This window comes from Pseudophryne corroboree, chromosome 2 (genome assembly GCF_028390025.1).
Source record: "Pseudophryne corroboree isolate aPseCor3 chromosome 2, aPseCor3.hap2, whole genome shotgun sequence".
Classification (NCBI taxonomy): domain Eukaryota; kingdom Metazoa; phylum Chordata; class Amphibia; order Anura; family Myobatrachidae; genus Pseudophryne; species Pseudophryne corroboree.
Window position 1 is genome coordinate 856,674,255 of NC_086445.1, and position 27,571 is coordinate 856,701,825.

The 27,571-nt window shown below is 46.6% G+C and overlaps 1 protein-coding gene across 1 annotated transcript in view; it reads right to left on the bottom strand.

The window, feature by feature from the left end:
• Positions 1-1,718: 1,718 nt before the first annotated feature.
• The window catches only part of TRPV1 (transient receptor potential cation channel subfamily V member 1), a 215,442-nt gene continuing 189,589 nt past the window's right edge, over positions 1,719-27,571 (bottom strand). The window contains exon 15 of the mRNA XM_063955821.1: positions 1,719-2,677. Within this exon, the coding sequence (XP_063811891.1) occupies positions 2,520-2,677 (158 nt within the window). The 3' untranslated portion in view covers positions 1,719-2,519. The remainder of the gene's footprint in view (positions 2,678-27,571) is intronic.

Below are 27,571 nucleotides of genomic sequence, written 5' to 3' on the forward strand. Positions count from 1 at the left end.
TTTTACAAACGTAATGCCCCGACACACTCTGCGATCCTCCGCCAAGCTGCCCGATGGTGGATACGGCCGACTGGCAACCCGGCGGTGGGAGGGGGATGGGACGGGGTGAGTGAAGTTTCTTCACTCCCTCTGTCACCCGACTCCATAGCAATGCATGCTAATATGGACGAGATTGTCCATATTGGCCTGCATGCATAAGCGACCCGGCACCAACGATGAACGAGCACAGGGCTTTGCATCAGTCATCATTGGTGCTTACACACTGAACGATGTGACCGAGTTCTCATTCATTAATGAACGAGAACGTTCATATCGTTAAGGGAAATCTTTAAGTGTGTAGGGCCGATAACAGCAATAAAGATGTGCAATTGCACACAATTTTGTATGTGTTGCTCAATTATAGTAAGCCAGCCATTGGAACTCACCCAGCTTGGCAGGAAAGCTCCACAATTCTGTGCACCCTGCCAGCTTCCCTGAGTCATAGTTTTTCTTTTCTGTCCAGGACGGGCTGTTATGTTGCAGTTCTGTGGTGGTTGGAACAGGTACGGGCAAAGGGCACGCGGTACATTTGCAGTGACCCTCTTCTATGTGTGCACAATATAGTGCTATACAGGCCCTCAGGCAGAGGGACATCAATCAACCAGTGACCCATACTGTTTCTGTCATACCACTCCACTGCTCCTATACAAACACATTGTTACCGACATAAAACACTTGCATGCTATGGTCTGAAGTTATACCTAGTGCATTACTTACATTTTTGCAGGCTGTAGTTTTTTCAGGCATTATGCTTACAAAGCAACTGTCTCTTTTTGGCAGTACAATCATATAACAAATTATACACAAAGGGGCTGATCTGAGTCGGATGCAGATGCAGACGCATCATGTATAACATGATACCACACGGTTAGGCCTGATATCACTGGCATTACTGCACACTCACAGCACTGTAAACATAATGATTTTGTTTGCAGGAGTTACCAAATACATAGCTGTGACCTTATTCTGCTATAAAAGACACAAAATTGTTATCTATTTTTGCATTTATTTAGTATATTGTTTTTAGAGTGATACATGACCATGGCCAGTTATGTAAATGATGTGATTTCAAAACCAACTGCTGACACAGCTTTTAAAAATAGTTTTTAATAAATGTATTTAGCTCACTAGCTTTCATTAAGTGTGCTGTGCAAATATTATTGTGAGAACTCCAAATGATAAGTAATTGTGCTTCTTTATTATGTTCTGGCTGAAGCACCTCTATTGTTGATTTTTTTTATTTTTTTTACTGTGTTTGCAAGATAAAGTTGTAGCTTGTTACATCTGATGATTTGTACTGAGAATTATACCGATTTTCCAGCAAGTTTGACATCTGGCACTTATAAATACCATCACTTTCAGCAAATTGCACTCTGTTCCGTTCTCACTATGGGGCAGATGTACTAAGCCTTGAAGATTGATTACGTGGAGAGGGAAACAGTACCAGCCAAACAGCTCCTGTCATGTTCCAGGCTATGGGGTCTATTTACTAAGCCTTAGATGGAGATAAAGTAGACGGGAGATAAAGCACCAGCCAATCACCTCCTAACTGTCATTTTTCAAACCCAGCATGTGACATGGTAGTTAGGAGCTGATTGGCTGGTACTTTATCTCCCGTCTACTTTATCTCCATCCAAGGCTTAATAAATAGATCCCTGTGTTTGAAAAATGACCGGAGCTGATTGGTTGGTAGTTCATCTCTCTCCACTTTATCAGTCTCTAAGGCTTAGTACATTTGCCCCTATGGCTGAAATGTAATGGCCTTTGACTAACGTACAATTAATTGCAACATTAAATCTAGTGGCTAGCTCAGTGGAATCGCAGGGTATTTAATTTGTGCCTATGTGACTGTTTCTCCTTTGGATTTCCATGGCAAAATGGCAGTAAATGAAGTATCTATGATAAACATTTAAATGACATGTACAAATTCAGGTTACCTGAATAAGTCATATTCATATGAATTAAAAACGTGACAGAATCCCATTTTAATTATTTCAGTATTACAATAGGACTAATGCAGCTATAGTTATTTTATTTGTAATAAAATTCAGCAGATATTGTATAATATCGCTATTCTGCTATGTGTAGTTCTCCATATACAAGAAGTGTGTCTTACCCACATAAGAACATTTGATGAAAATCTGCCAATATTTTCATTCAGTTTTGAACCCTGGGGATGACAAGCTATGAGATGGCTTGATAGCATCACAACAACTACTGTATAAAAATCACACTATCAACACTAAACCGCTTGACTGAAGATCGAAATTTCTTCAGGGTAGCTATCCACAGGGTCACCATAAGTCGGCATTGACTTGACGGCATATAATAATCACAAAACACTGAATATCTGAGTATGTTGCCAGTTCTCTAACAATGCTTTTCCTGCACACTGACTGAATACAATGAAACAATATGTATGAATGCTTCCTATTGTATAGAATAATGTAACACACAACAAAAAAACTAGTTTATATGAGTTACACCGCCTTCGCTTTCTCATCTTCATTGGTCTCCTGTTCCGTTACGCTCTCTGATATAGCCTGTAGCTGCACACCGTCCTCTCCGGTTTCTTTGACTCTTTTCCCTTTGATGCTGAATTCCCTGATCTGCGGTACCAATGTCTTCCATGTTTTTGCTAAAACATTAATTGGAGAATTAGTTAAAGTATTTATGATTATTATTCTCAAATATACAGATGTGTCCCATCTCATATTTTCCATGAGCGGGTCGCATGTGCGGCCACATTGCGATTGCAACTTGCTACCCCCATGTGCGACCCGTTTGCCGGAGCACATGCACCCATGTAATACTATAGATTGCAGGTGTGTGCTCAGTGTACGCGCGCATCCACAGGCACTCTAATCATGGCAAACGACCCACACTTGCTGTGATTAGCGGGTAAGATGAGCTAGGACTCATCTGTATGTGTCAACCCATATATAATATACAGGGTGAGTCTCCCAAATCAAAAATACTTAGAACCAGAAGTTTTGCGGAATTTCAAGCTTTTCTATATTTTGAAATATTTGCATACTATAATGAGATATCTTGGGGGTGGGACCCAAGTCTAAACACGAAATGCATTTTTCTGCTGCGGGGTACACTGGGCTCCACAAGGAATGGACAATGGGGTGTAGAGTAGGATCTTGATCCGAGGCACCAACAGGCTCAAAGCTTTGACCCTCTTCCCAGAATGCATAGCGCCGCCTCCTCTATCACCCCGCCTCCCTGCACAGGATCTCAGTTTTGTAGTTGGTGCTGCAGTAGCAGGCACTTAACAGAGGGGCTGCTCCAGGCAGCCCTAAGAAGAGCTTTTTTTCTGAGGAAAAAAGTGAAGACTTCAAGGGCAGCAGCAGTGTTATATGTCAGTGGACATTCACGGCTGCAGCTCCGGCTCTCCCCAGCGGCGCTGTACACTCCCGAGCCCTGGTTGCCGGATAACTACAGCAGGAGGCTCCGGTTTTCTTCTTGTCAGGCACACACGATGGGGGCTCTCCGGGATCGCGTGGCTGCGCTTCGGGAGGTAGTAAGTGGGTCCCGCTTGCGGGACCCGGTCTTTATCGCAATCCGGCGTGGTCAGTGGGAGGCGGGCCGCGTGCGCTGATGGAGGACACTGGCAGTACAGGCGATCCCACTAGATCACCAGGGCATGGGACAGGTCAGGTTTTCTCTATAAACCAGTTTATTAGAGCCCGCAGTACCCGGTGGTTTTGCCAGCGGGGGGATAGAGCAAGGACCTGAAGCCCCTCCCCCAGCCCCAGGGCGCCATTTTCTGCAAATGTTCCCGCCATGGAGCTGCATATCTGTCTCTCCCTCACTCCCTGGCAGTGACTGTGGTGCCATTATCCCTCAACTCACTGTTCCTGGGAATGCTTGGGTAAATCCTCCTATGTAAAGCCGCCTGGTTGTCAGTGCTGTGACTTTACAAGACACTTAAGTATTCTACCTGCCTTTTTTAGTCAGTGTTAGTTAAGAAAGAGTGCACTTAGTCAGGGTTTCCTAGTACAATTACCCTGTGATATACATCCAGTTCTTACTGTGTACTGTTATATCTATTGTTATATAGCTGTGTAAGCTAGTCCAGTGCAGTATTATTGTTAGTAATAACCTCTGCATTGTACAGACTGTGACTATTTGTGTGTGCATTTGATAGCTGAGTGGTGTCCATTTCGTGTCTTTCACAAAACCTGCTATCCCTATATTCTATAACCTGAGGGGGCTTGGTGCGTCAGGTTTTATCTAATATAGGATTTTCACAAAGATATACTGTATTATGTATTTTTCTCTGTGATTTAGTCACCATATCTCTCCTTTATCTCTGCTGGTGATGACTACACTGTGCAGGGGTTTGGGCTAGAAGTATTGTGCTGCTGACAAATTGTACTGTGTTACCTGATACTGCAAGTTATATCATGTCTGCTTCTGAGGGTAACGGTTCTGGGGCTGAACACACTGCCGGTGTTGCTGAAGCCGCAGATACCTATGAGGAGAATATAGCAGCTTTGGGCTCTGGTTCTGGGGGCTCCTTGCCCCCCACTGGGACGGTGGCAATGGGGCGCAAATAATGACCCGCCGTGGGCCGCTTTTTCCATGCTTCTGCATATGCTAGTTCATAAACTAACACCCCCTATGGGACCCCCAATGCCGGTGCAACCGTTTGTGGTCCCTGCAGCTAAACCCGCCGTGGGCGGACGATTTATCTGCTCAAATAAAGAAGTTGAACCAGTCCCTGACTACTAAAAAGTCTGACCGTCGCTCGCCTCTATCCAAGGGGTCCTCTAAGCGAGCACTTGTCTCCTCACAATCCACTGCTGTCACTGACACCTCGTCGGATGAAGACGGCACTTACACTGACCCCACAGGTTCTGACTCAGATACGGCTGATGGGGAGGGTGGTTCACATGTGGATGTTCCTGATCTTTTGGAGGCTATTTAGTTAATTTTACAGATTACGGATGATCCCGAGCCATCCGTTCCTCCTAAGAAACCAGATAGGTTCAAGCGTCAGAAGGTGATTAAACAAGTTTTACCTCACTCTGACCACCGAATTGATATACATCAGGAACCCTGGGAAAACCCAGGTACGAAGTTTGTGCATCAAAAGAAGATGCTGGCTCGCTATCCCCTCGCGCCGGAGCTGTATAAGAATTGGGAAACGCCTCCTCCAGTGGACTCACATGTGGCTAGGATCAGCTCTACCGGTCACCACCGTCACGTCTCTAAAAGAGCCTACGGATAAACGTGTGGAGGGTTGTCTGAAAGCGATTTACACCCTCACGGGTGCTGCACAAAGGCCCACTATTGCAGCTACTTGGGCTGCAGAGGCCATTGAAGCATGGGCCTTGGAGTTAGATGCTGAAATCTCCTCTGACCATGCTAGACAATGCTTATCTTACATTGTCACAGCTTCTCATTGTATTAAAGAGGCGGCTTCTGATGCCGGTATCCTGGCAGCCAAGGCCTCTACTACGTCAGTCCTGGCTCGCCGGATATTGAGGCTGAGATCCTGGTCTGTGGATCTGGACTCTAGAAAAACCCTGGAGGTACTCCCTTTTAAGGGAGATATTCTGTTTGGGGAGGATATAAATAAGATTGTGGCTGACTTGGCTACTGCCAAAACTGCCTGTCTGCCAAGTACAGCTCCTTCTGTGTCGAAGGCTAAAGGTACTTCCTTTTGCCCCTTTCGTCCTTCAGGTAAAGCAAAAGGTCAGGCGTACAACAAGCAGGCCCGCACTTCCAAACCTGGTAAGCCTAAGCCCAAAAGAGCCTGGGTGGCCCGTCAGCCAACTTCCAAGACAGATAAGCCTACCGCATGACGGGGCGGGCCTCCCTCTGGGGGATCCCAGGGTGGGGGGCCGGCTTCTAGGGTATACCCAGGAATGGTTGAAGACCACTTCAGATGCCTGGGTACGGGAAGTCGTCACTCGAGGTTACGCCATAGCCTTTCATAGCCTTTAAAAAAACCGACCCCCTCGTCGATTTTGCCAGACAGATGTCCCATTGGACAAGACAAAGGCAAACACTTTACATTCGGTGGTACAGACCCTCCTGGATACAGGAGTCATAGTACAGGTGCCTCTTGTGCAGAGCAGTCGGGGGTACTATTCTCCCCTGTTTCTAGTCCCGAAACCGAATGGGTCCTCCTGGACCATTCTTAACCTCAAGGCATTGAACAGGTTTGTGAAGGTTTCCAAGTTCCGGATGGAAACCCTTCGCTCTATAGTTCTGGCCTTGGAACCTGGGGACTTCATGGTCTCCCTGGATATACAGGATGCTTACCTGCATATTCCTATAGCAGTGTCTCATCAGCAATACCTGAGATTTGCGATTGGCAACTGCCATTACCAGTTTTGGGCGTTACCTTTTGGTTTAACAATGTCTCCGCGAGTCTTTACAAAAGTCATGGCGGTGATGACGATGGTACTCCGCCATCAAGGGGTCAGGATACTGCCGTATTTGGACAACTTGTTAATCCTGGCAAATTCCCCAGAAATTCTCCTGCATCATCTAGATGTGACGGTCCGGTTTCTGCAAGCCCACGAGTGGCTCATCAACTGGAACAAGTCATCCCTGATCCCTGCTCAGAGCATGGTGCATCTGGGAGCACTATTGGACACTTACAACCAGCGGTTGTTCCTGTCTCAGGAGAAAGTCCTGAAACTTCAGGACAGGATTCGTTGCTTCCTATCTCGTCCTCAAGTGTCGATACATTCGGCGATGCAGGTGCTGGGCCTCATGGTGTCAGCATTCGACATGGTGGAGTACGCTCAATTTCACTCCTGCCCTCTCCAGAGGCTGATTCTAGCCAAATGGGACGGCCTGTCTCACCGGATCAGGTCTCAAATGATCTCATTGACTTCGGAGGTCCGTCTGTCGCTTCTCTGGTGGCTCTGGGACCAACAACTGTGCAGGGGCCGTCCGTTCTGGATATCCGACTGGGTCCTGTTGACAACAGATGCCAGTCTAAGAGGTTGGGGCGCGGTGCTGGAGCAACAGTCCCTTCAGGGGCGGTGGACCAAGGAGGAGTCCCTCCTCTCGATCAATATTCTGGAGTTGCGGGCGGTCTTCAATGCCTTGAACCTAGCCCAGCATTTAATTCAGAACCATCCTGTTCAAGTACAGTCGGACAACGCCACCACAGTGGCTTACATAAATCATCAAGGCGGCACTCAAAGCCGCCTAGCAATGAAGGAAGTCTCACGGATTCTACAGTGGGCAGAACGCCATCTACCGGCCATATCGGCAATATTCATTCCGGGAGTCCTGAATTGGGAAGCGGACTTTCTCAGTCGTCAGGACGTGCATGCCGGCGAGTGGTGTCTCCATCCAGAAGTGTTTCAACTCCTAGTGGAAAGATGGGGCCTTCCAGACGTAGATCTGATGTCGTCTCTACACAATCACAAGGTTCCGGTCTTCGGAGCAAGGACAAGGGATCCTCAAGCAGCATTCGTGGATGCGCTGGCGGTACCGTGGAGGTTTCGGCTGCCGTACGTGTTCCCTCCGGTGTCACTCCTGCCCAGGGTAATTCGGAAGTTGAAGCAAGAAAATAAGATTTTACTCACCGGTAAATCTATTTCTCGTAGTCCGTAGTGGATGCTGGGACTCCGTAAGGACCATGGGGAATAGCAGCTCCGCAGGAGACTGGGCACAACTAAAGAAAGCTTTAGGACTACCTGGTGTGCACTGGCTCCTCCCACTATGACCCTCCTCCAGACCTCAGTTAGGATACTGTGCCTGGAAGAGCTGACACAATAAGGAAGGATTTTGAATCCCGGGTAAGACTCATACCAGCCACACCAATCACACCGTATAACTCGTGATACTATACCCAGTTAACAGTATGAAATATAACTGAGCCTCTCAACAGATGGCTCAACAATAACCCTTTAGTTAAACAATAACTATATACAAGTATTGCAGACAATCCGCACTTGGGATGGGCGCCCAGCATCCACTACGGTCTACGAGAAATAGATTTACCGGTGAGTAAAATCTTATTTTCTCTGACGTCCTAAGTGGATGCTGGGACTCCGTAAGGACCATGGGGATTATACCAAAGCTCCCAAACGGGCGGGAGAGTGCGGATGACTCTGCAGCACCGAATGGGCAAACTCTAGGTCCTCCTCAGCCAGGGTGTCAAACTTGTAGAATTTAGCAAATGTGTTTGACCCCGACCAAGTAGCTGCTCGGCAAAGTTGTAGAGCCGAGACCCCTCGGGCAGCCGCCCAAGAAGAGCCCACCTTCCTCGTGGAATGGGCTTTCACTGATCTAGGATGCAGCAGTCCAGCCGCAGAATGTGCAAGCTGAATCGTACCACAGATCCAGCGAGCAATAGTCTGCTTTGAAGCAGGAGCACCCAGCTTGTTGGGTGCCTACAGGATTAATAGCGAGTCAGTTTTCCTGACACTAGCTGTCCTGGAAACATAAATTTTCAGGGCCCCGACTATTGCAGGCACTACAATAGGTTGGTTCAAATGAAAAGCTGATACCACCGTAGGGAGAAACTGGGGACGAGTCTTCAATTCTGCCCTATCCATATGGAAAATCAGATAAGGGCTTTTACATGACAAAGCCGCCAATTCTGACACACGCCTGGCCGAAGCCAAGGCCAACAGCATGACCACTTTCCACGTGAGATATTTCCAATCCACGGTTTTAAGTGGCTCAAACCAATGCGACTTTAGGAAATCCAACACCACGTTGAGATCCCAAGGTGCCACTGGAGGCACAAAAGGGGGCTGAATATGCAGCACTCCCTTAACAAATGTCTGAACTTCAGGCAATAAAGCCAGTTCTTTCTGGAAGAAAATCGACAGAGCCGAAATCTGGATCTTAATGGAACCCAATTTTAGGCCCATAGTCACCCCTGACTGTAGGAAGTGCAGAAAACGGCCCAGCTGAAATTCTTCCGTTGGGGCCTTCCTGGCCTCACACCACGCAACATATTTTCGCCATATGCGGTGATAATGGTTTGCGGTCACTTCTTTCCTAGCTTTAATCAGCGTAGGGATGACTTCCTCCGGAATGCCCTTTTCCTTCAGGATCCGGCGTTCAACCGCCATGCCGTCAAACGCAGCCGCGGTAAGTCTTGGAACAGACAGGGCCCCTGCTGCAGGAGGTCCTGTCTGAGCGGCAGAGGCCATGGGTCCTCTGAGATCAGTTCTTGAAGTTCCGGGTACCAAGCTCTTCTTTGCCAATCCGGAACAATGAGTATAGTTCTTACTCCTCTTTTTCTTATTATCCTCAGTACCTTGGGTATGAGAGGAAGAGGAGGGAACACATAAACCGACTGGTACACCCACGGTGTCACCAGAGCGTCCACAGCTATCGCCTGAGGGTCCCTTGACCTGGCGCAATATCTTTTTAGCTTTTTGTTGAGGCGGGACGCCATCATGTCCACCTGTGGCCTTTCCCAATGGTGTACAATCATTTGGAAGACTTCTGGATGAAATCCCCACTCTCCCGGGTGGAAGTCGTGCCAGCTGAGAAAGTCTGCTTCCCAGTTGTCCACTCCGGAAATGAACACTGCTGACAGTGCTAACACATGATTTTCCGCCCATCGGAAAATCCTTGTGGCTTCTGCCATCGCCATCCTGCTTCTTGTGCCGCCCTTTTGGTATACATGGGCGACCGCCGTGATGTTGTCTGACTGGATCAGCACCGGCTGGTGTTGAAGCAGGGGTCTAGCCTAACTTAGGGCATTGTAAATGGCCCTTAGTTCCAGAATATTTATGTGTAGGGAAGTCTCCTGACTCGACCATAGTCCTTGGAAGTTTCTTCCCTGTGTGACTGCCCCCCAGCCTCGAAGGCTGGCATCCGTGGTCACCAGGACCCAGTCCTGTATGCCGAATCTGCGGCCCTCTAGAAGATGAGCACTCTGCAGCCACCACAACAGCGACACCCTGGCCCTTGGAGACAGGGTTATCAGCCGATGCATCTGAAGATGCGACCCGGACCACTTGTCCAACAGATCCCACTGGAAGATCCTTGCATGGAACCTGCCGAATGGAATTTCTTCGTAAGAAGCTACCATCTTTCCCAGGACTCACGTGCATTGATGCACCGACACCTGTATTTGTTTTTGGAGGTCTCTGACTAGAGATGACAACTCTTTGGCCTTCTCCTCCGGGAGAAACACTGTTTGCTGTTCTGTGTCCAGAACCATACCCAGGAACAGTAGACGCGTCATAGGAACCAGCTGCGACTTTGGAATATTCAGAATCCAGCCGTGCTGTTGTAGCACTTCCCGAGATAGTGCTACTCCACCAACAACTGCTCCCTGGACCTCGCCTTTATAAGGAGATCATCCAAGTAGGGATAATTATAACTCCCTTTTTTTTTTTTTTTTTGAAGGAGTATCATCATTTCGGCCATTACCTTGGTAAATACCCTCGGTGCCGGGGACAGACCAACGGCAACGTCTGGAATTGGTAATGACAGTCCTGTACCACAATCCTGAGGTACTCCTGGTAAGGAGGGTAAATGGGGACATGCAGGTAAGCATCCTTGATGTCCAGTGATACCATGTAATCCCCTTCGTCCAGGCTTGCAATAACCGCCCTGAGCGATTCCATTTTGAACTTGAACCTTCGTATATAAGTGTTCAAGGATTTCAATTTTAGAATGGGTCTCACCGAACCGTCTGGTTTCGGTACCACAAACATTGTGGAATAGTAACCCCGGCCTTGTTGAAGGAGGGGTACCTTGATTATCACCAGCTGGAAGTACAGCTTGTGAATTGCCGCCAGTACTACCTCCCCTTTCTCCGAGGGCAGCAGGCAAGGCTGATTTGCGGTAACAGCGAGGGGGAGTCGCCTCGAACTCCAGCTTGTATCCCTGTGATACTACTTGCAGAACCCAGGGATCCACCTGTGAGCGAGCCCACTGGTCGCTGAAGTTCCCGAAACGCGCCCCCACCGCACCTGGCTCCACCTGTGGAGCCCCAGCGTCATGCGGTGGACTCAGAGGAAGCGGGGGAAGATTTTTGATCCTGGGAACTGGCTGTCTGGTGCAGCTTTTTTCCCTCTTCCCTTGACTCTGTGCAGAAAGGAAGCACCTTTGACCCGCTTGCTTTTCTGAAGCCGAAAGGGCTGTACCTGATAATACAGTGCTTTCTTAGGCTGTGAGGAAACCTGAGGTAAAAAAATTTCTTCCCAGCTGTTGCTGTGGATACGAGGTCCCAGAGACCATCCCCAACAATTCCTCACCCTTATAAGGCAGATGTGCCTTTTAAAGTCAGCATCACCTGTCCACTGCCGGGTCCCTAATACCCTCCTGGCAGAATGGACATTGCATTAATTCTGGATGCCAGCCGGCAAATATCCCTCTGTGCATCCCTCATATATAAGACTACGTCTTTAATATGCTCTATGGTTAGCAAAATAGTATCCCTGTCCTGACAGGGTAACAGACCCCGCTGCAGCAGCACTATCCATGCTGAGGCAATTGCAGGTCTCAGTATAGTACCTGAGTGTGTATATACAGACTTCAGGATAGCCTCCTGTTTTTTATCAGCAGGCTTTTTGACAAACGTGTGAGCGCCTTATCCACCCTAGGGGATATCTCCCAACGTGACCTATCCTCTGGCGGGAAAGGGTACGCCATCAGTAACTTTTTAGAAATTACCAGTTTCTTATCGGGGGAACCCACGCCTCTTCACACACTTCATTCACTCATCTGATGGGGGAACAAAACACTGGCTGCTTTTTCTCCCAAAACATAAAACCCCTTTTTTGTGGTACTTGGGTTAATGTCAGAAATGTGTAACACATTTTTCATTGCCGAGATCATGCAACGGATGTTCCTAGTGGATTGTGTATATGTCTCAACCTCGTCGACACTGGAGTCAGACTCCGTGTCGACATCTGTGTCTGCCATCTGAGGTAGCGGGCGTTTTTTGAGCCCCTGATGACCTTTGAGACGCCTGGGCAGGCGCGGGCTGAGAAGCCGGCTGTCCCATAGCTGTTACGTCATCCAGCCTTTTATGTAAGGAGTTGACACTGTCGGTTAATACCTTCCACCTATCCATCCACTCTGGTGTCGGCCCCACAGGGGGCGACATCACATTTATCGGCATCTGCTCCGCCTTCCACGTAACCTTCCTCATCAAACATGTCGACACAGCCGTACCGACACACCGCACACACACAGGGAATGCTCTGACTGAGGACAGGACCCCACAAAGTCCTTTGGGGAGACAGAGAGAGAGTATGCCAGCACACACCAAAGCGCTATATAATACAGGGATTCACACTTCCCACAGTGATTTTTCCCTTATAGCTGCTATAATACACAATTTTGCGCCTAAATTTAGTGCCCCCCCTCTCTTTTTAACCCTTTGAGCCTGAAAACTACAGGGGAGAGCCTGGGGAGCTGTCTTCCAGCTGCACTGTGAAGAGAAAATGGCGCCAGTGTGCTGAGGGAGATAGCCCCGCCCCTTTTTCGGCGGACTTTCTCCCGCTTTTTATGGATCTCTGGCAGGGGTATTTTTCACATATATAGCCTCTAGGACTATATATTGTGATTAATTTGCCAGCCAAGGTGTTAATATTGCTGCTCAGGGCGCCCCCCCCCCCCCCCCAGCGCCCTTCACCCATCAGTGACCGGAGTGTGAGGTGTGCATGAGGAGCAATGGCGCACAGCTGCAGTGCTGTGCGCTACCTTGTTGAAGACCGAAGTCTTCTGCCGCCGATTTTCAGGACCATCTTCATGCTTCTGGCTCTGTAAGGGGGACGGCGGCGCGGCTCCGGGACCGGACGATCGAGGTCGGGTCCTGTGTTCGATCCCTCAGGAGCTAATGGTGTCCAGTAGCCTAAGAAGCCCAAACTAGCTGCAATCAGGTAGGTTCGCTTCTTCTCCCCTTAGTCCCTCGTAGCAGTGAGTCTGTTGCCAGCAGATCTCACTGAAAATAAAAAACCTAAAATATACTTTCTTTTCTAGGAGCTCAGGAGAGCCCCTAGTGTGCATCCAGCTCAGCCGGGCACAAGATTCTAACTGAGGTCTGGAGGAGGGTCATAGTGGGAGGTGCCAGTGCACACCAGGTAGTCCTAAAGTTTTCTTTAGTTGTGCCCAGTCTCCTGCGGAGCCGCTATTCCCCATGGTCCTTACGGAGTCCCAGCATCCACTTAGGACGTCAGAGAAAAAGGAATTCTGCTTCTCATAGCTCCAGCGTGGCCTAGAAGGCACATGTTCTCAGACCTGCAAGGCCTATCGTCAGAGCGTCCAATTCTACTTCCACAACGCCCAGACCTCCTCGTTCAGGGCCCCTGTGTCTACCAGGACCTAGCCCGGCTGTCTTTGACGGCATGGCTCTTGAAGCTTCGGTCTTAAGGGCTAAAGGGTTTTCTGAGGCGGTCATTCAAACTATGTTGCGGGCCTGGAAACCGGCTTCGGCTCGGATTTACTATAGGGTCTGGCATTCTTACTTTGTTTGGTGTGCATCCAACGATTATGACGCTTCCAAGTTTAGTATAGCCAAGTTGTTGGCTTTTCTTCAGCAGGGCCTGGACTTAGGCCTGCATCTGGCCTCCCTCAAGGTTCAAATATCTGCCTTGTCGGTTTGGTTTCAGAGAAAAATTGCGACCTTACCTGATGTGCATACCTTTACTCAGGGCGTGTTGCGTATCCAACCTCCCTATGTCCCGCCTGTGGCTGCTTGGGACTTGTCGGTGGTTTTGGAGGCGTTACAAGAGTCTCCGTTTTAACCTCTTGGTTCAGCTGACCTTAAGTGGCTTTCCCTTAAGGTGGTGTTTCTGCTGGCTATTGCTTCAGCTAGAAGAGTGTCGGATTTGGTTGCCTTGTCCTGTAGTTCCCCATATCTGATATTTCACCGTGACCGGGCAGTTCTTAGGACTCGTCCCGGCTATCTACCTAAGGTGGTTTCTTCGTTCCACCTTAATCAGGAGATTGTAGTTCCGGCACTTGTTTCTCCTGATCTGTCTCCCAAAGAGCGGTCTTTGGATGTGGTACAGGCTCTCCGTATCTATGTGAAGAGAACTGCTCCTATTAGGAAATCTGATTCTCTTTTTGTTGTGTTTGTTTTTCACAAACGGGGCTGGCCTGCTCACAAGCAAACTCTGGCCAGATGGATTAGAATGGTGATTGCACATGCTTATGTGAAGGCTGGTCTCTCTGCTGCTGATCACATTAAGGCCCATTCTACTCGGTCTGTTGGACCTTCTTGGGCGGCCCAACGTGGTGCGACCCTTGAACAATTGTGCAAGGCGGCTACGTGGTCCTCTGTGAACACGTTCATAAGGTTCTATGCCTTTGATACTGCCGCTTCCCAGGATGCGTCCTTTGGATGCCAGGTTTTTGTGCCCGCTACAGTGCGTCCCCTCCCATAAGGAACTGCTTTAGGACATCCCCATTGTCCATTCTTGTGGAGCCGAGTGTACCCAGCAGCAGAAAACGAGTTTTATGGTAAGAACTTACCTTTGTTGAAACTCTTTCTGCGGGGTACACTGGACTCCACATGGCGCCCACCCTGACACACTTAGCTTCTTTGGGTTGGTATGGCATTAGCTGCTGACACATCTCCTGACGTGAGAATGCGGTGTTGTGGCTACTAACCGTTGTCGTCTCTTTTCCTGCTACTGCATTGGACTGGTTAACTAAAAACTGAGATCCTGTGCAGGGAGGCGGGGTGATATAGGAGGCGGCGCTATGCATTCTGGGAAGAAGGTCAAAGCTTTGAGCCTGTTGGTGCCACGGATCAAGATCCTACTCTACACCCCATTGTCCATTCCTTGTGGCGCCCAGTGTACCTCGCAGAAAGAGTTTTAACAAGGGTAATTTCTTACCATAAAACTCGTTATGTTTCATATACACCTTATACACATAGCCTGAAGGTAATTTTATACAACACATGGATCACACTCCCCCCGCCTTTCCCCCCCTCCACTACCACCCTCTCGAAATTAAGGTGGTGTGACCATGCCTCCCACTATTAGGACATACCCCCCAAAAAAGTACCCAGGAATGGCAGAGCTCTCAAAGGCCCTGCGTCCATTGAACCATCAGAAAGGAAAGGTATCAATATCTCAGTTGCGCTCAAACAATTTTGGATTTCATAATATTTTAAAGATCGGATTTTCGGATACGGTACTCAACCTTTAAAGGTGTACATATTGCTTAGCATGTACATGTACAGCCAGGGATGTAACTAGAAGTTCGTGGGCACAATAGCAAAAATTTGAAAAGGTCCCCCCTGTTGTTGTCACTGCAATGTCCCTTAGGGGAGCAGAAGAGAGAGATAAAAATAGTGTAAGGAGGAGAGAGAGAAAGAGAGGAGAAAGAAGAGGGGGGGGGGGGGGGTCAGGGAGATAGAGGGAGAGGGTTTCATGGAAAAAGAGGGAATGAGAGATAGTGGAGAGAGGGTGTCAGGGAGAAATAGAGAAAGGGATGAGAGGGGAGGGAGAGAGAGAGAGAGAGAGAGAGAGAGAGAGAGAGAGAGAGAGCACCATTGCCAGAGAGGGTGTCGGAGAGAGAGAAAAAGTGTGTCAGAGAGAGAGAGAAGGGAGAGGAGCAAGAAAGGGAGAGGAGCGAGAGGGCGTGAGAGAGGCAGAGTCTCAGGGAGGGAGAAAGAAAGGGAGGGGAGCAAGAGAGATTAAGAGAGAGTGTTGAGGAGAGACAGGGATGGAGACAATGAGAGAGAGGGTGTCAGGGCAAAGAGAGTGTCAGAGAGAGAGAGTATGTTAGGGAGAGAGAGGGAGGGAGAGAGAGTGTCAGAGAGAGAAACGATGTCAGGTAGAGAGATAAAGAGGGAGACAGTGTCAGGGAAAGAGAAAGGGAAAGACAGTGTCAGAGAGAGAGTGTGTCAGGGAGAGAGAGAGAGATCTGTCGGGGAGAGAGACAGTGTCAGGGAGAGAGAGAGTGACAGGGAGAGAGATAAAGGAGAGAGGCAATGTCAGGGGGAGAGATAAAGGAGAGGCAGTGTCAGGGAGAGAGAGATAGTGTCAGGGAGAGAGATAAAGATGGTGTCAGGGAGAAAGAGAGAGAGAGACAGATTCAGTGTCGGAGAGAGAGACTGTGTCAGAGAGGGAGAGAGACAGTGTAAGGGAGCAAGAGAGACGGTGTCAGGGAGCGAGAGAGACAGTGTCAGGGAGTGAGAGAGACAGTGTCAGAGAAAGAGACAGACAGTGTCAGGGAGAAACAGAGAGAGAGACAGTGTCAAGAAGAGAGTGAGGGAGAAAGAGTCACGGAGAGAGACTATCAGAGAGAGAGAAAGATAGAGAGGAGCAAGAGAGAGAGAGTGTCAGGGAGAGAGGGAGGGGGAGCGAGCACTACCTGACTCCATCAGAGGTCTGTGATGGGAGCGGGCACTTCCTGACATTAGGCCCCGCCTCCTAAATACCTGAGAATCGCAGTATGCAGAGCTGTTCAGGTAGCCCCCTCCCCCTTGCTGCCATCCTCTGTGTGGCCTTTGGGGAACAGGGCTTGATATCAGCGCAGCGGTGGCTGTTCTTCGCAGGGGTTGGGTGAATGGGAGCTATGGACCTTGGGTGCAGGCGGAGCAGTGGGTCCCCGAAGCAGCTCCGGCCCCATAGCAGCTGCACCCCTGCACCCTCTGTAGTTACACCACTGTGTACAGAAAAAGGTAAGGCATCTTGTGGACTAAACTATATTCATGTGCGCTCAGCCTTTCAGTTAACTGCAAAGATAGGTAATGGTTCTACTTTAATGATCTCACTGTATTCAGTGCCATCATTCCAGTAGTATTAAAAAAAACAAAAAAAACTTTTGCTGCTGAGGGCATGTTATGTTACTTTTCTCGTTCTTTCTTCCAGCCTTGGATATAGTCCACTTTAGCCTACTTTATAGAAGGGTAGCACAATGGCTCAAAAATTCTCTCTCAAATTCTGATATCTCATACACTAAGGTAAGTCTATGACAACCACAGTAGGTGTGTGCTAGTTACCAGTGCAATTCTATCTTTAATATTGCATTTTGAAAATGTAGCAATTACTCACACAAAATATTTGGGGAGCAGAGTCTTAATATTATTACGACAATCCATGTAGAAGGAGTAAATTTAGAAAAGTGAGCAGTAATATGTCCAACAATAGAATATAAAATGTCCCTTTTTCTACAGTATATGCTACATTTGGAGATGTGAATAGGCATCTCAAGGAAACTGTTCATATCTCTGCTCTCTTCCCCTTTTCGTGTTAGTAACTGAAATACAGTAGAAACTCAGGTGTGACCCATCTATGTTTAGAGCAACTCTAAGAGCCATCTAGTGCTGACAAGAGGAATATACTGTACAGTACTGATGGATTTGTTTCTGTAAATTATGGTTCACTTTTTTTGTGCATTAACTTCAGCATGTAAACATTGCCACTGCTGATTCACAAAGTTCTGTAGAGGTCATCTAAGAATGTATATATTTTCCCTCAGATTTTGCATTTGGGGGTCTTGTAGTATTCCCCGTAGAATGTGAAGAGGAATCTGCAGAAACTCCAATATGTAGGAGTGATGGAACTACCACTTTTGAAGCCTGCAGAGTAACATCTGGTGCCTGAAGGATTATTTTCCCTGCGATCTGTTAGCCAGTGGCAGTGTTTGGTATTAGAAGTATCAGAAGATGGGTTCTGTAAAGATTCAAACCACATTAATCATAGCGTGAAAGAGTTTAATTCTAAACATTAAAGTGTTAAGGTAAGTTAAAGTATGGTAAGTCTTTTCCCATTAAAGGCTTAACTATGCCTTTACATGCAGAAACCTCTAAGTATTAAATATTTTAGGTATTGTGGTGGCATTTGTACAGACACAGTAACTTCTCTGTTATTACCCATTACAGATGATTGTGTTTTATTGATTGTTTTAACTAATAAAACTGTTTCAAGTTCAAAAAAAATTATATACTTTCTATTTTTAATCTCTTTTGTTTTATTTCTGTTTTAAGTCCATTGGACGAAAACGCATTTGGGGCGGGATTGGCTAAGAAACTGATGCAGTAACGTTTCAGGTCTGGAACTGAGGCTTGCAGTGCAGAAGAATGCCAGTGGTGCCTGCCTATGCAAAAGAACTTGAGGGTTAATTTACAGTGCATCAGGAAAGTATTCATGGCGCTTCACTTTTTCCACATTTTGTTATGTTGAGCCTTATTCCAAAATGGAATAAATTAATCTTTCCTTCAAAATTCTACACACAATACCCTATAATGAAAACGTGGAATAAGTTTTTTGTAGATTTTTGATGATTTATTAAAAAATAAAAAACTAAGAAATCATATGTACATAAGTATTCACAGCCTTTGACATGAAGCTAAAAATTGAGCTCAGGTGCATCCTGTTTCCACTGATCATCCTTGAGATGTTCCTACAGCTTAATTGGAGTCCACCTGTGGTAAATTCAGTTGATCGGACATGATTTGGAAAGGCACACACCTGTCTATATTAAAGATGAGCGGGTTCGGTTCGTCGAGATCCGAACCCCCCCAAACTTCCCCTATTTTACACGGGTCCGAGGCAGCCTCGGATCTTCCCGCCTTGCTCGGTTAACCCGAACGCGGCTGAACGTCATCATCCCGCGGTCGGGTTCTCGCGAGCTTCGTATACTATATAAAGAGCCGCGTATCGCCGCCATTTTCACTCATGCATTGGAGATTGAACGGAGAGGACGTGGCTACGTTCTCTGCCTGAAAAGCTCCACATCTGTGATCAGTGTGCTGCAAATATCTGTGCTCAGTGTGCTGCAAACATCTGTGCTCAGTGTGCTGCAAATATCTACATTCTCTGCCTGAAAAGCTCCACATCTGTGCTCAGTGTGCTGCAAATATCTGTGCTCAGTGTGCTGCATTTTGGTGACCAACAGAATATGGTTGTACAGTACAGTAGGTCATTGCTGTATCTTGCAGCTCTGTGTCACTGCAAGTATTCATTCCATATCTGTGCTGCATTTTTGTGAGCAGTATATATAGTAGTACAGTGCAGCATTTTGGTGACTAACAGTATATAGTTGTACAGTACAGTAGACCATTGCTGTATCTTGCAGCTCCGTGTCACTGAAAGTATCCATTCCATATCTGTGCTGCATTTTTGTGAGCAGTATATATAGTAGTACAGTGCAGCATTTTGGTGACTAACAGTATATAGTTGTACAGTTGGCCATTGCTGTATCTTGCAGCTCTGTGTCACTGCAAGTATCCATTCCATATCTGTGCTGCATTTTTGTAAGCAGTATATATAGTAGTACAGTGCAGCATTTTGGTGACCAACAGTATATAGTTGTACAGTACAGTAGGCCATTGCTGTATCTTGCAGCTCTGTGTCACTGCAAGTATCCATTCCATATCTGTGCTGCATTTTTGTGAGCAGTATATATAGTAGTACAGTGCAGTATTTTGGTGACCAACAGTATATAGTAGTACAGTACAGTAGGCCATTGCTGTATCTTGCAGCTCTGTGTCACTGCAAGTATCCATTCCATATCTGTGCTGCATTTTTGTGAGCAGTATATATAGTAGTACAGTGCAGCATTTTGGTGACCAACAGTATATAGTTGTACAGTACAGTAGGCTATTGCTGTATCTTGCAGCTCTGTGTCACTGCAAGTATCCATTCCATATCTGTGCTGCTTTTTTGTGAGCAGTATATATAGTAGTACAGTGCAGCATTTTGGTGACCAACAGTATATAGTTGTACAGTACAGTTGACCATTGCTGTATCTTGCAGCTCTGTGTCACTGCAAGTATCCATTCCATATCTGTGCTGCATTTTTGTAAGCAGTATATATAGTAGTACAGTGCAGCATTTTGGTGACCAACAGTATATAGTTGTACAGTAGAGTAGGCCATTGCTGTATCTTGCAGCTCTGTGTCACTGCAAGTATCCATTCCATATCTGTGCTGCATTTTTGTGAGCAGTATATATAGTAGTACAGTGCAGTATTTTGGTGACCAACAGTATAAAGTTGTACATTACAGTAGGCCATTGCTGTATCTTGCAGCTCTGTGTCACTGCAAGTATCCATTCCATATCTGTGCCGCATTTTTGTGAGCAGTATATATAGTAGTACAGTGCAGCATTTTGGTGACCAACAGTATATAGTTGTACAGTACAGTAGGCTATTGCTGTATCTTGCAGCTCTGTGTCACTGCAAGTATCCATTCCATATCTGTGCTGCATTTTTGTGAGCAGTATATATAGTAGTACAGTGCAGCATTTTGGTGACCAACAGTATATAGTTGTACAGTACAGTAGGCCATTGCTGTATCTTGCAGCTCTGTGTCACTGCAAGTATCCATTCCATATCTGTGCTGCTTGTTTGTGAGCAGTATATGTAGTAGTACAGTGCAGCATTTTGGTGACCAACAGTATATAGTTGTACAGTACAGTAGGCCATTGCTATTGATATAATAATATTACTGGCATATAATTCCACACATTAAAAAAATGGAGAACAAAAATGTGGAGGGTGAAATAGGGAAAGATCAAGATCCACTTCCACCTACAGTAGTGCTGAAGCCAGTGGCAAACGCAGGATTTTCATGGGGGGGTTTCCAGAACTGGGTGGAGCCAAGCATGGGGGCGGGGACTGAGGTGACCCAGTACATGCTGGGTCCGTAAAACTAGTGTGTCTGTGTATATATATATATATATATATATATATACATATATATATACATATCTATATATGTACACATATATACCGTATATACACCTATATATATATATATATATATATATATATATATATAATATACACATAGCATATTAAACATGCATATATATATCCATTTCAAGCTTCTCACACTCGCTTACAAAGCCCTCACCCACTCCTCTCCCATCTACATCTCTGACCTTATCTCCCTTTACACTCCCACCCGTCCTCTTCGCTCTGCTAATGCACGCCGATTCTCCTACCTACTGATTACTTCCTCCCACTCCTACCTCCAAGATTTTTCACGTGCTGCTCCAATTCTCTGGAATTCCCTACCGCTCCCCCTCAGACTCTCCACCTCTCTACAAAACTTCAAACAGGCTCTCAAGACCCACTTCTTCACCAAACCCAGCCAAATCTCATCCTAACCCTCTGTTCTACGCTCTCTATGTACCCCATCTGTGTCACTTCTGTCTATCTATCCCTCCCCTTTAGAATGTAAGCTCTCACGAGCAGGGCCCTCTTCCCTCATGTGCTTATCCTTTGTCTTACTTTAATAATCTTCAACTGCATCAACTCCAGCAGTCTTCTGCTACCTGATACTTATTCCAGTGTCATCTGCTGATGTAACTATGTTTATTTACCCTGTACTTGTCCTATACTGTCATCAACTGTAAGTTGCTGTTTTCCTGTTTGATTATTTATGTACTCTGTAATTGGGCGCTGCGGAACCCTTGTGGCGCCATATAAAGGATAATATATATATATATATATATATACATACAGTACAAGTATATATACGCATGTATATATATCATGTGTGTGTGTTTATATGTATGTATATACATGTGTATATATGTATGCACAAATTGCACATGGATATATAGGTACTATAATTAAAATAAAGTAAACTTTTATGAAGCACTTACAAGTGCCACCAGGAAGAGAGCAGGCTGCAGAGGACGCTAGACAGCCATTAACAATACTCATGCAGCATTTAAAAAAAAAAAAAAAAAAAAAAAAATTTTTTTTTTTTTTTGGTGGAGGGGGGTTTCTGGGTACTCGGAACCCCCCCCCTGGGTGTGCCACTGGAAGCTGCTGCCACTAGTCATGGCAGAGACGATTCAATGCCATCAACGTCGTCTGCCAAGGCCGATGCCCAATGTCATAGTAGAGAGCATGTAAAATCCAAAAAACAAAAGTTCAGTAAAATGACCCAAAAATCTAAATTAAAAGCACCTGAGAAGCGTAAACTTGCCAATATGCCATTTACGACACGGAGTGGCAAGGAACAGCTGAGGCCCTGGCCTATGTTCATGGCTAGTGGTTCAGCTTCACATGAGGATGGAAGCACTCATCCTCCCGCTAGAAAACTGAAAAAAGTTAAGATGGCAAAAGCGTTCTTCTAAATGAAAAATCCCCAAGGAGAGTCTAATTGTGTCGGCGGTTGCGATGCCTGACCTTCCCAACACTGGACGGGAAGAGGTGGCTCCTTCCACCATTTGCACGCCCCCTGCAAGTGCTGGAAGGAGCACCCACAGTCCAGTTCCTAATAGTCAAATTGTAGATGTCACTGTTGAAGTACACCAGGATGAGGATATGGGTGTTGCTGGCGCTGAGGAGGAAATTGACAAGGAGGATTCTGATGGTAAGGTGGTTTGTTTAAGTCAGGCACCCGGGGAGACACCTGTTGTCCGTGGGATGAATATGTCCATTGACATGCCTGGTCAAATTACAAAAAAAATCACCTCTTCGGTGTGGAATTATTTTAACAGAAATGCGGACAACAGGTGTCAAGCCGTGTGTTGTATTTGTCAAGCTGTAATAAGTAGGGGTAAGGACGTTAACCACCTAGGAACATCCTCCCTTATACGTCACCTGGAGCGCATTCATTAGAAGTCATTGACAAGTTCAAAAACTTTGGGTGACAGCGGAAGCAGTCCACTGACAACCAAATCCCTTCTTCCTCTTGTACCCAAGCTCCCAGTGCAAACCACACCACCAACTCCCTCAGTGTCAATTTCCTCCATAGACAGGAATGCCAATAGTCCTGCAGGCCATGTCACTGGCAAGTCTGACGAGTCCTCTCCTGACTGGGATTCCTCAGATGGATCCTTGAGTGTAACGCCTACTGCTCCTGGCTCTGCTGTTGTTGCTGCTGGGAGTCGATCGTCATCCCAGAGGGGAAGTCGGAAGACCACTTGTACTACTTCCGGTAAGCAATTGACTGTCCAACAATCCTTTGCGATGAAGATGAAATATCACAGCAGTCATCCTGCTGCAAAGCGGATAACTCAGGCCTTGGCAGCTGTTTTGGTGTTAGACGTGCGTCCGGTATCCAGCGTTAGTTCACTGGGACTTAGAGAATTCCTTGAGGTAGTGTGTCCCCGGTACCAAATACCATCTAGGTTCCACTTCTCTAGGCAGGCGATACCGAGAATGTACACAGACGTCAGAAAAAGACTCACCAGTGTCCTAAAAATGCATTTGTACCCAATGTCCACTTAACCACGGACATGTAGACAAGTGGAGCAGGGCAGACTCAGGACTATATGACTGTGACAGCCCACTGGGTAGATGTATTGCCTCCCGCAGCAAGAACAGCAGCGGCGGCACCAGTAGCAGCATCTCGCAAACGCCAACTCGTTCCTAGGCAGGCTACGCTTTGTATCACCACTTTCCATAAGAGGCACACAGCTGACAACCTGTTACGGAAACTGAGGAACATCATCGCAGATTGGCTTACCCCAATTGGACTCTCCTGGGGATTTGTGGCATCGGACTACGCCAGCAATATTGTGCGTGCATTACATGTGGGCAAATTCCAGCACGTCCCATGTTTTGTACATACATTGAATTTGGTGGTGCAGAATTTTTTTTAAAAAGACAGGGGCGTGCAAGAGATGCTGTCAGTGGCCTGAAGAATTGCGGGCCACTTTCAGCATTCAGCCACCGCGTGCCGAAAACTGGAGCACCGGCAAACACTCCTGAACCTGCCCCGCCATCATCTGAAGCAAGAGGTGGTAACGAGGTGGAATTCAACCCTCTATATGCTTCAGAGGATGGAGGAGCAGCAAAAGGCCATTCAAGCCTATACATCTGCCTATGATATAGGCAAAGGTGGGGGAATGCAGTGCACCTGACTCAAGCGCAGTGGAGAATGATTTCAATGTTGTGCAAGGTTCTCCAACCCTTTGAACTTGCCACACGTGAAGTCAGTTCAGACACTGCCAGCCTGAGTCAGGTCATTCCCCTCATCAGGCTTTTGCAGAAGCAGCTGGAGAGATTAAAGGAGGAGCTAAAACAGAGTGAATCCGCTAGGCATGTGGGACTTGTGGCTAGAGCCCTTCATTCGCTTAACCAGGATTCACGAGTGGTCAATCTGTTGAAATCAGAGCACTACATTTTGGCCACCGTGCTCGATCCTAGGTTTAAAGCCTACGTTGTATCTCTCTTTCCGGCAGACACAAGTCTGCAGATGTTCAAAGACCTGCTGGTGAGACACTTGTCAAGTCAATCGGAACGTGACCCGTCAACAGCTACTCCTTCACATTCTCCCGCAACTGGGGCTGCGAGGAAAAGGCTAAGAATTCCGAGCCCACCTGCTGGCGGTGATGCAAGGCAGTCTGGAGCGAGTGTTGACATCTGGTCCGGACTGAAGGACCTTCCAACGTTTACTGACATGTCGTCTACTGTCACTGCATATGATTCTGTCACCATTGAAAGAATGGTGGAGGATTATATGAGTGACAGCATCCAAGTAGGCACGTCAGACAGTCCGTACGTATACTGGCAGGAAAAAGAGGCAATTTGGAGGGGATGCAGTCAGTTTACCTCCAATCAAAATCCCGACGTTCAAAATACCGACACCAATTGACCGATGGTCAAAATCCCGACAAGGTCAAAATCCCAACATGGACAAAATACCGTCATTTAAAATACCGACAAGGTCAAAATACCGACATGTAAAATGCTGACAGGTCAAAATACCGACATGCGTTTTTCATCGAAACTGACTTGTTCATACTTTACCATCCCAGTGGACCTGGAGGGGGAATATAATAGTGTGCCGAGCGCAGCGAGCCATGCGAGGTGATGCGGTACACTTTATATGGTGTCCATGTTGACTTATGTCGACATACACACAAAACAACAACAAAAACGCATGTCGGTATTTTGACCTGTCAGCATTTTACATGTCGGTATTTTGACCTTGTCTGTATTTTAAATGTCGGTATTTTGTCCATGTCGGGATTTTGACCTTGTCTGTATTTTGACCATCGGTCAATTGGTGTCGGGATTTTGAACGTCGGGATTTTGATTGGCGGTATTTAATACCGATCCCATTTGGAGGCCCTTGCACAAACTGGCTTTATTTTACCTAAGTTGCCCCCCCCTCCAGTGTGTACTCCGAAAGAGTGTTTAGTGCAGCCGGTCACCTTGTCAGCGATCGGCGTACAAGGTTACTTCCACAAAATGTGGAGAAGATGATGTTCATCAAAATTAATTATAATCAATTCCTCCGTGGAGACATTTACCATCAATTGCCTCCAGAAAGTACAGAGGGACCTGAGATGGTGGATTCCAGTGGGGACGAATTAATACTCTGTGAGGAGAGGGATGTACACAGTGAAAGGGGTGAGGAATCGGAGGATGATGATGAGGTGGACATCTTGCCTCTGTAGATCCAGTTTGAGCAAGGAGAGATTGATTACTTCTTTTTTTGGTGGGGGCCCAAACCAACCAGTCATTTCAGCCACAGTCGTGTGGCAGACCCTGTGGCTGAAATGATGGGGTTGTTAAAGTGTGCATGTCCTGTTTATACAACATAAGGGTGGGTGGGAGGGCCCAAGGACAATTCCATCTTGCACCTATTTTTTTATTTTATTTATCTTTGCATCATGTGATGTTTGGGGCCAATTTTTTATTTTAAGTGCCATCCTGTCTGACACTGCAGTGCCACTCCTAGATGGGCCAGGTGTTTGGGCTGCCCACTTGGGTTGCTTAGCTTTGTCATCCAGCAACTTCGGTGCAAATTTTAGGACTAAAAATAATATTGTGAGGTGTGAGGTGTTCAGAATAGACTGGAAATGAGTGTAAATTATGGTATTTGAGGTTAATAATACTATAGGATCAAAATTACCCCAAAATTCTATGATTAAGCTGTTTTTGAGGGGTTTTTGGAAAAAAAACACCCAAATCCAAAACACACCCGAATCCAACAAAAAATTTTCAGGGAGGTTTTGCCAAAACACATCCGAATCCAAAACACGGCCGCGGAACCGAATCCAAAACCAAAACCCGAAAAATTTCCGGTGCACATCTCTAGTCTATATAAGGTCCCACACTTGACAGTGCATCTCTGAGCACAAACCAAGCATGAAGTCAAAGGAATTGTCTGTAGACCTCTGAGACAGGATTGTCTCGAAGCACAAATCTGGGGAAGGGTAAATAAAAATATCTGCTGTTTTGACGGTCCCAATGAGTACAGTGGCCTCCATCTTCCATAAATGGAAGAAGTTCGGAACCACCTGGACTCTTCCTAGAGCTGGCCGGCCGTCTAAACTGAGCAATTGGGGGAGAAGGGCCCTTGGGGAGGTGACCAAGAACCTGATGGTCACTCTATCAGAGCTACAGCATTCCTCCTTGGAAAGAGCAGAACCTTCCAGAAGGACAACCATCTCTGCAGCAAACCACCAATCAGGCCTGTATGGTAGAGTGGCCAGACGGAAGCCACTCCTTAGTAAAAAAAAAAGCACATGGCAGCCCACCTGGAGTTTGCCAAAATGCATCTGAAGGAATCTCAGACCATGAGAAACATGATTCTCTGGTCTGATGAGACAAAGATTGAACTCTTTGCCATGAATGCCAGGCGTCATGTTTAGAGGAAACCAGGCACCACTCATCACTAGGGCAATACAGTGAAGCATGGTGGTGGCAGCATCATGCTGTGGGGATGTTTTTCAGTGGCAGGAACTGTGAGACTAGTTAGGATAGAGGGAAAGATGAATGCAGCAATGTACAGAGACATCCTGGATGAAAACCTGCTCCAGAGCGCTCTTGACCTTAAACTGGGGCGACGGTTCATTTTTCAGCAGGACAATGACCCTAAGCACGCAGCCAAGATAGCAAAGGAGTGGCTTCAGGACAACTCTGTGAATGTCCTTGAGTGGTCCAGTCAGAGTACAGACTTGAATCCAATTGAACATCTCTGGAGAGAACTGAAAATGGCTGTGCCAAGCTTGTGGCATCATATTCAAAAAGACTTGAGGCTGTGATTGCTGCCAAAGGTGCATCAACAAAGTATTGAGAAAAGGCTGTGAATACTTATGTACATGTGATTTCTTAGTTTTTATTTTTAATAAATTTGCAAAAATAAAGTATGTGCTTTTAAATAAGTACTTCCCAATTGTGCTACCCCTACTTTCTTTCTTCATACCAACAGATAGGACTTTTGGTAACAGTCTAATAAGGGGTGCAACACTGTGAAAATTATGTCTTCTGGACTGCTATTGTCTGCATACTGATCCTTGCACAAAACAGGATGCGCGCGCGCGCGTGCGTGCGTGTGTGTGTGTGTTGTAACTGAATGAAAGGTATTGTGAATGTGGTATTTTAGCTCCACAGTTTTAGTTAACTTTCAATAGTACCCAGCATAATGGTAAATTAGCCTAAGTACTGCAATTATGCAATTAGGGCTCTACTGATATAGATCTCTCAGGGTGGGATGTACTACACATGCTGCCACTTGTCGTGTACATACCACCATTAATAACACAGGTATGTGCCTAGAAATGTGATTAGTATCACAGAGGACAGCTCTCCCGATAAGAGTTGTACCTTTGTGATCACTGGACTTGCAGGTTTAGGACCCGGGAGTCCTTCTATGCATTTCCCTTCAGTAGGATATGCAAAAAGAAGCCCA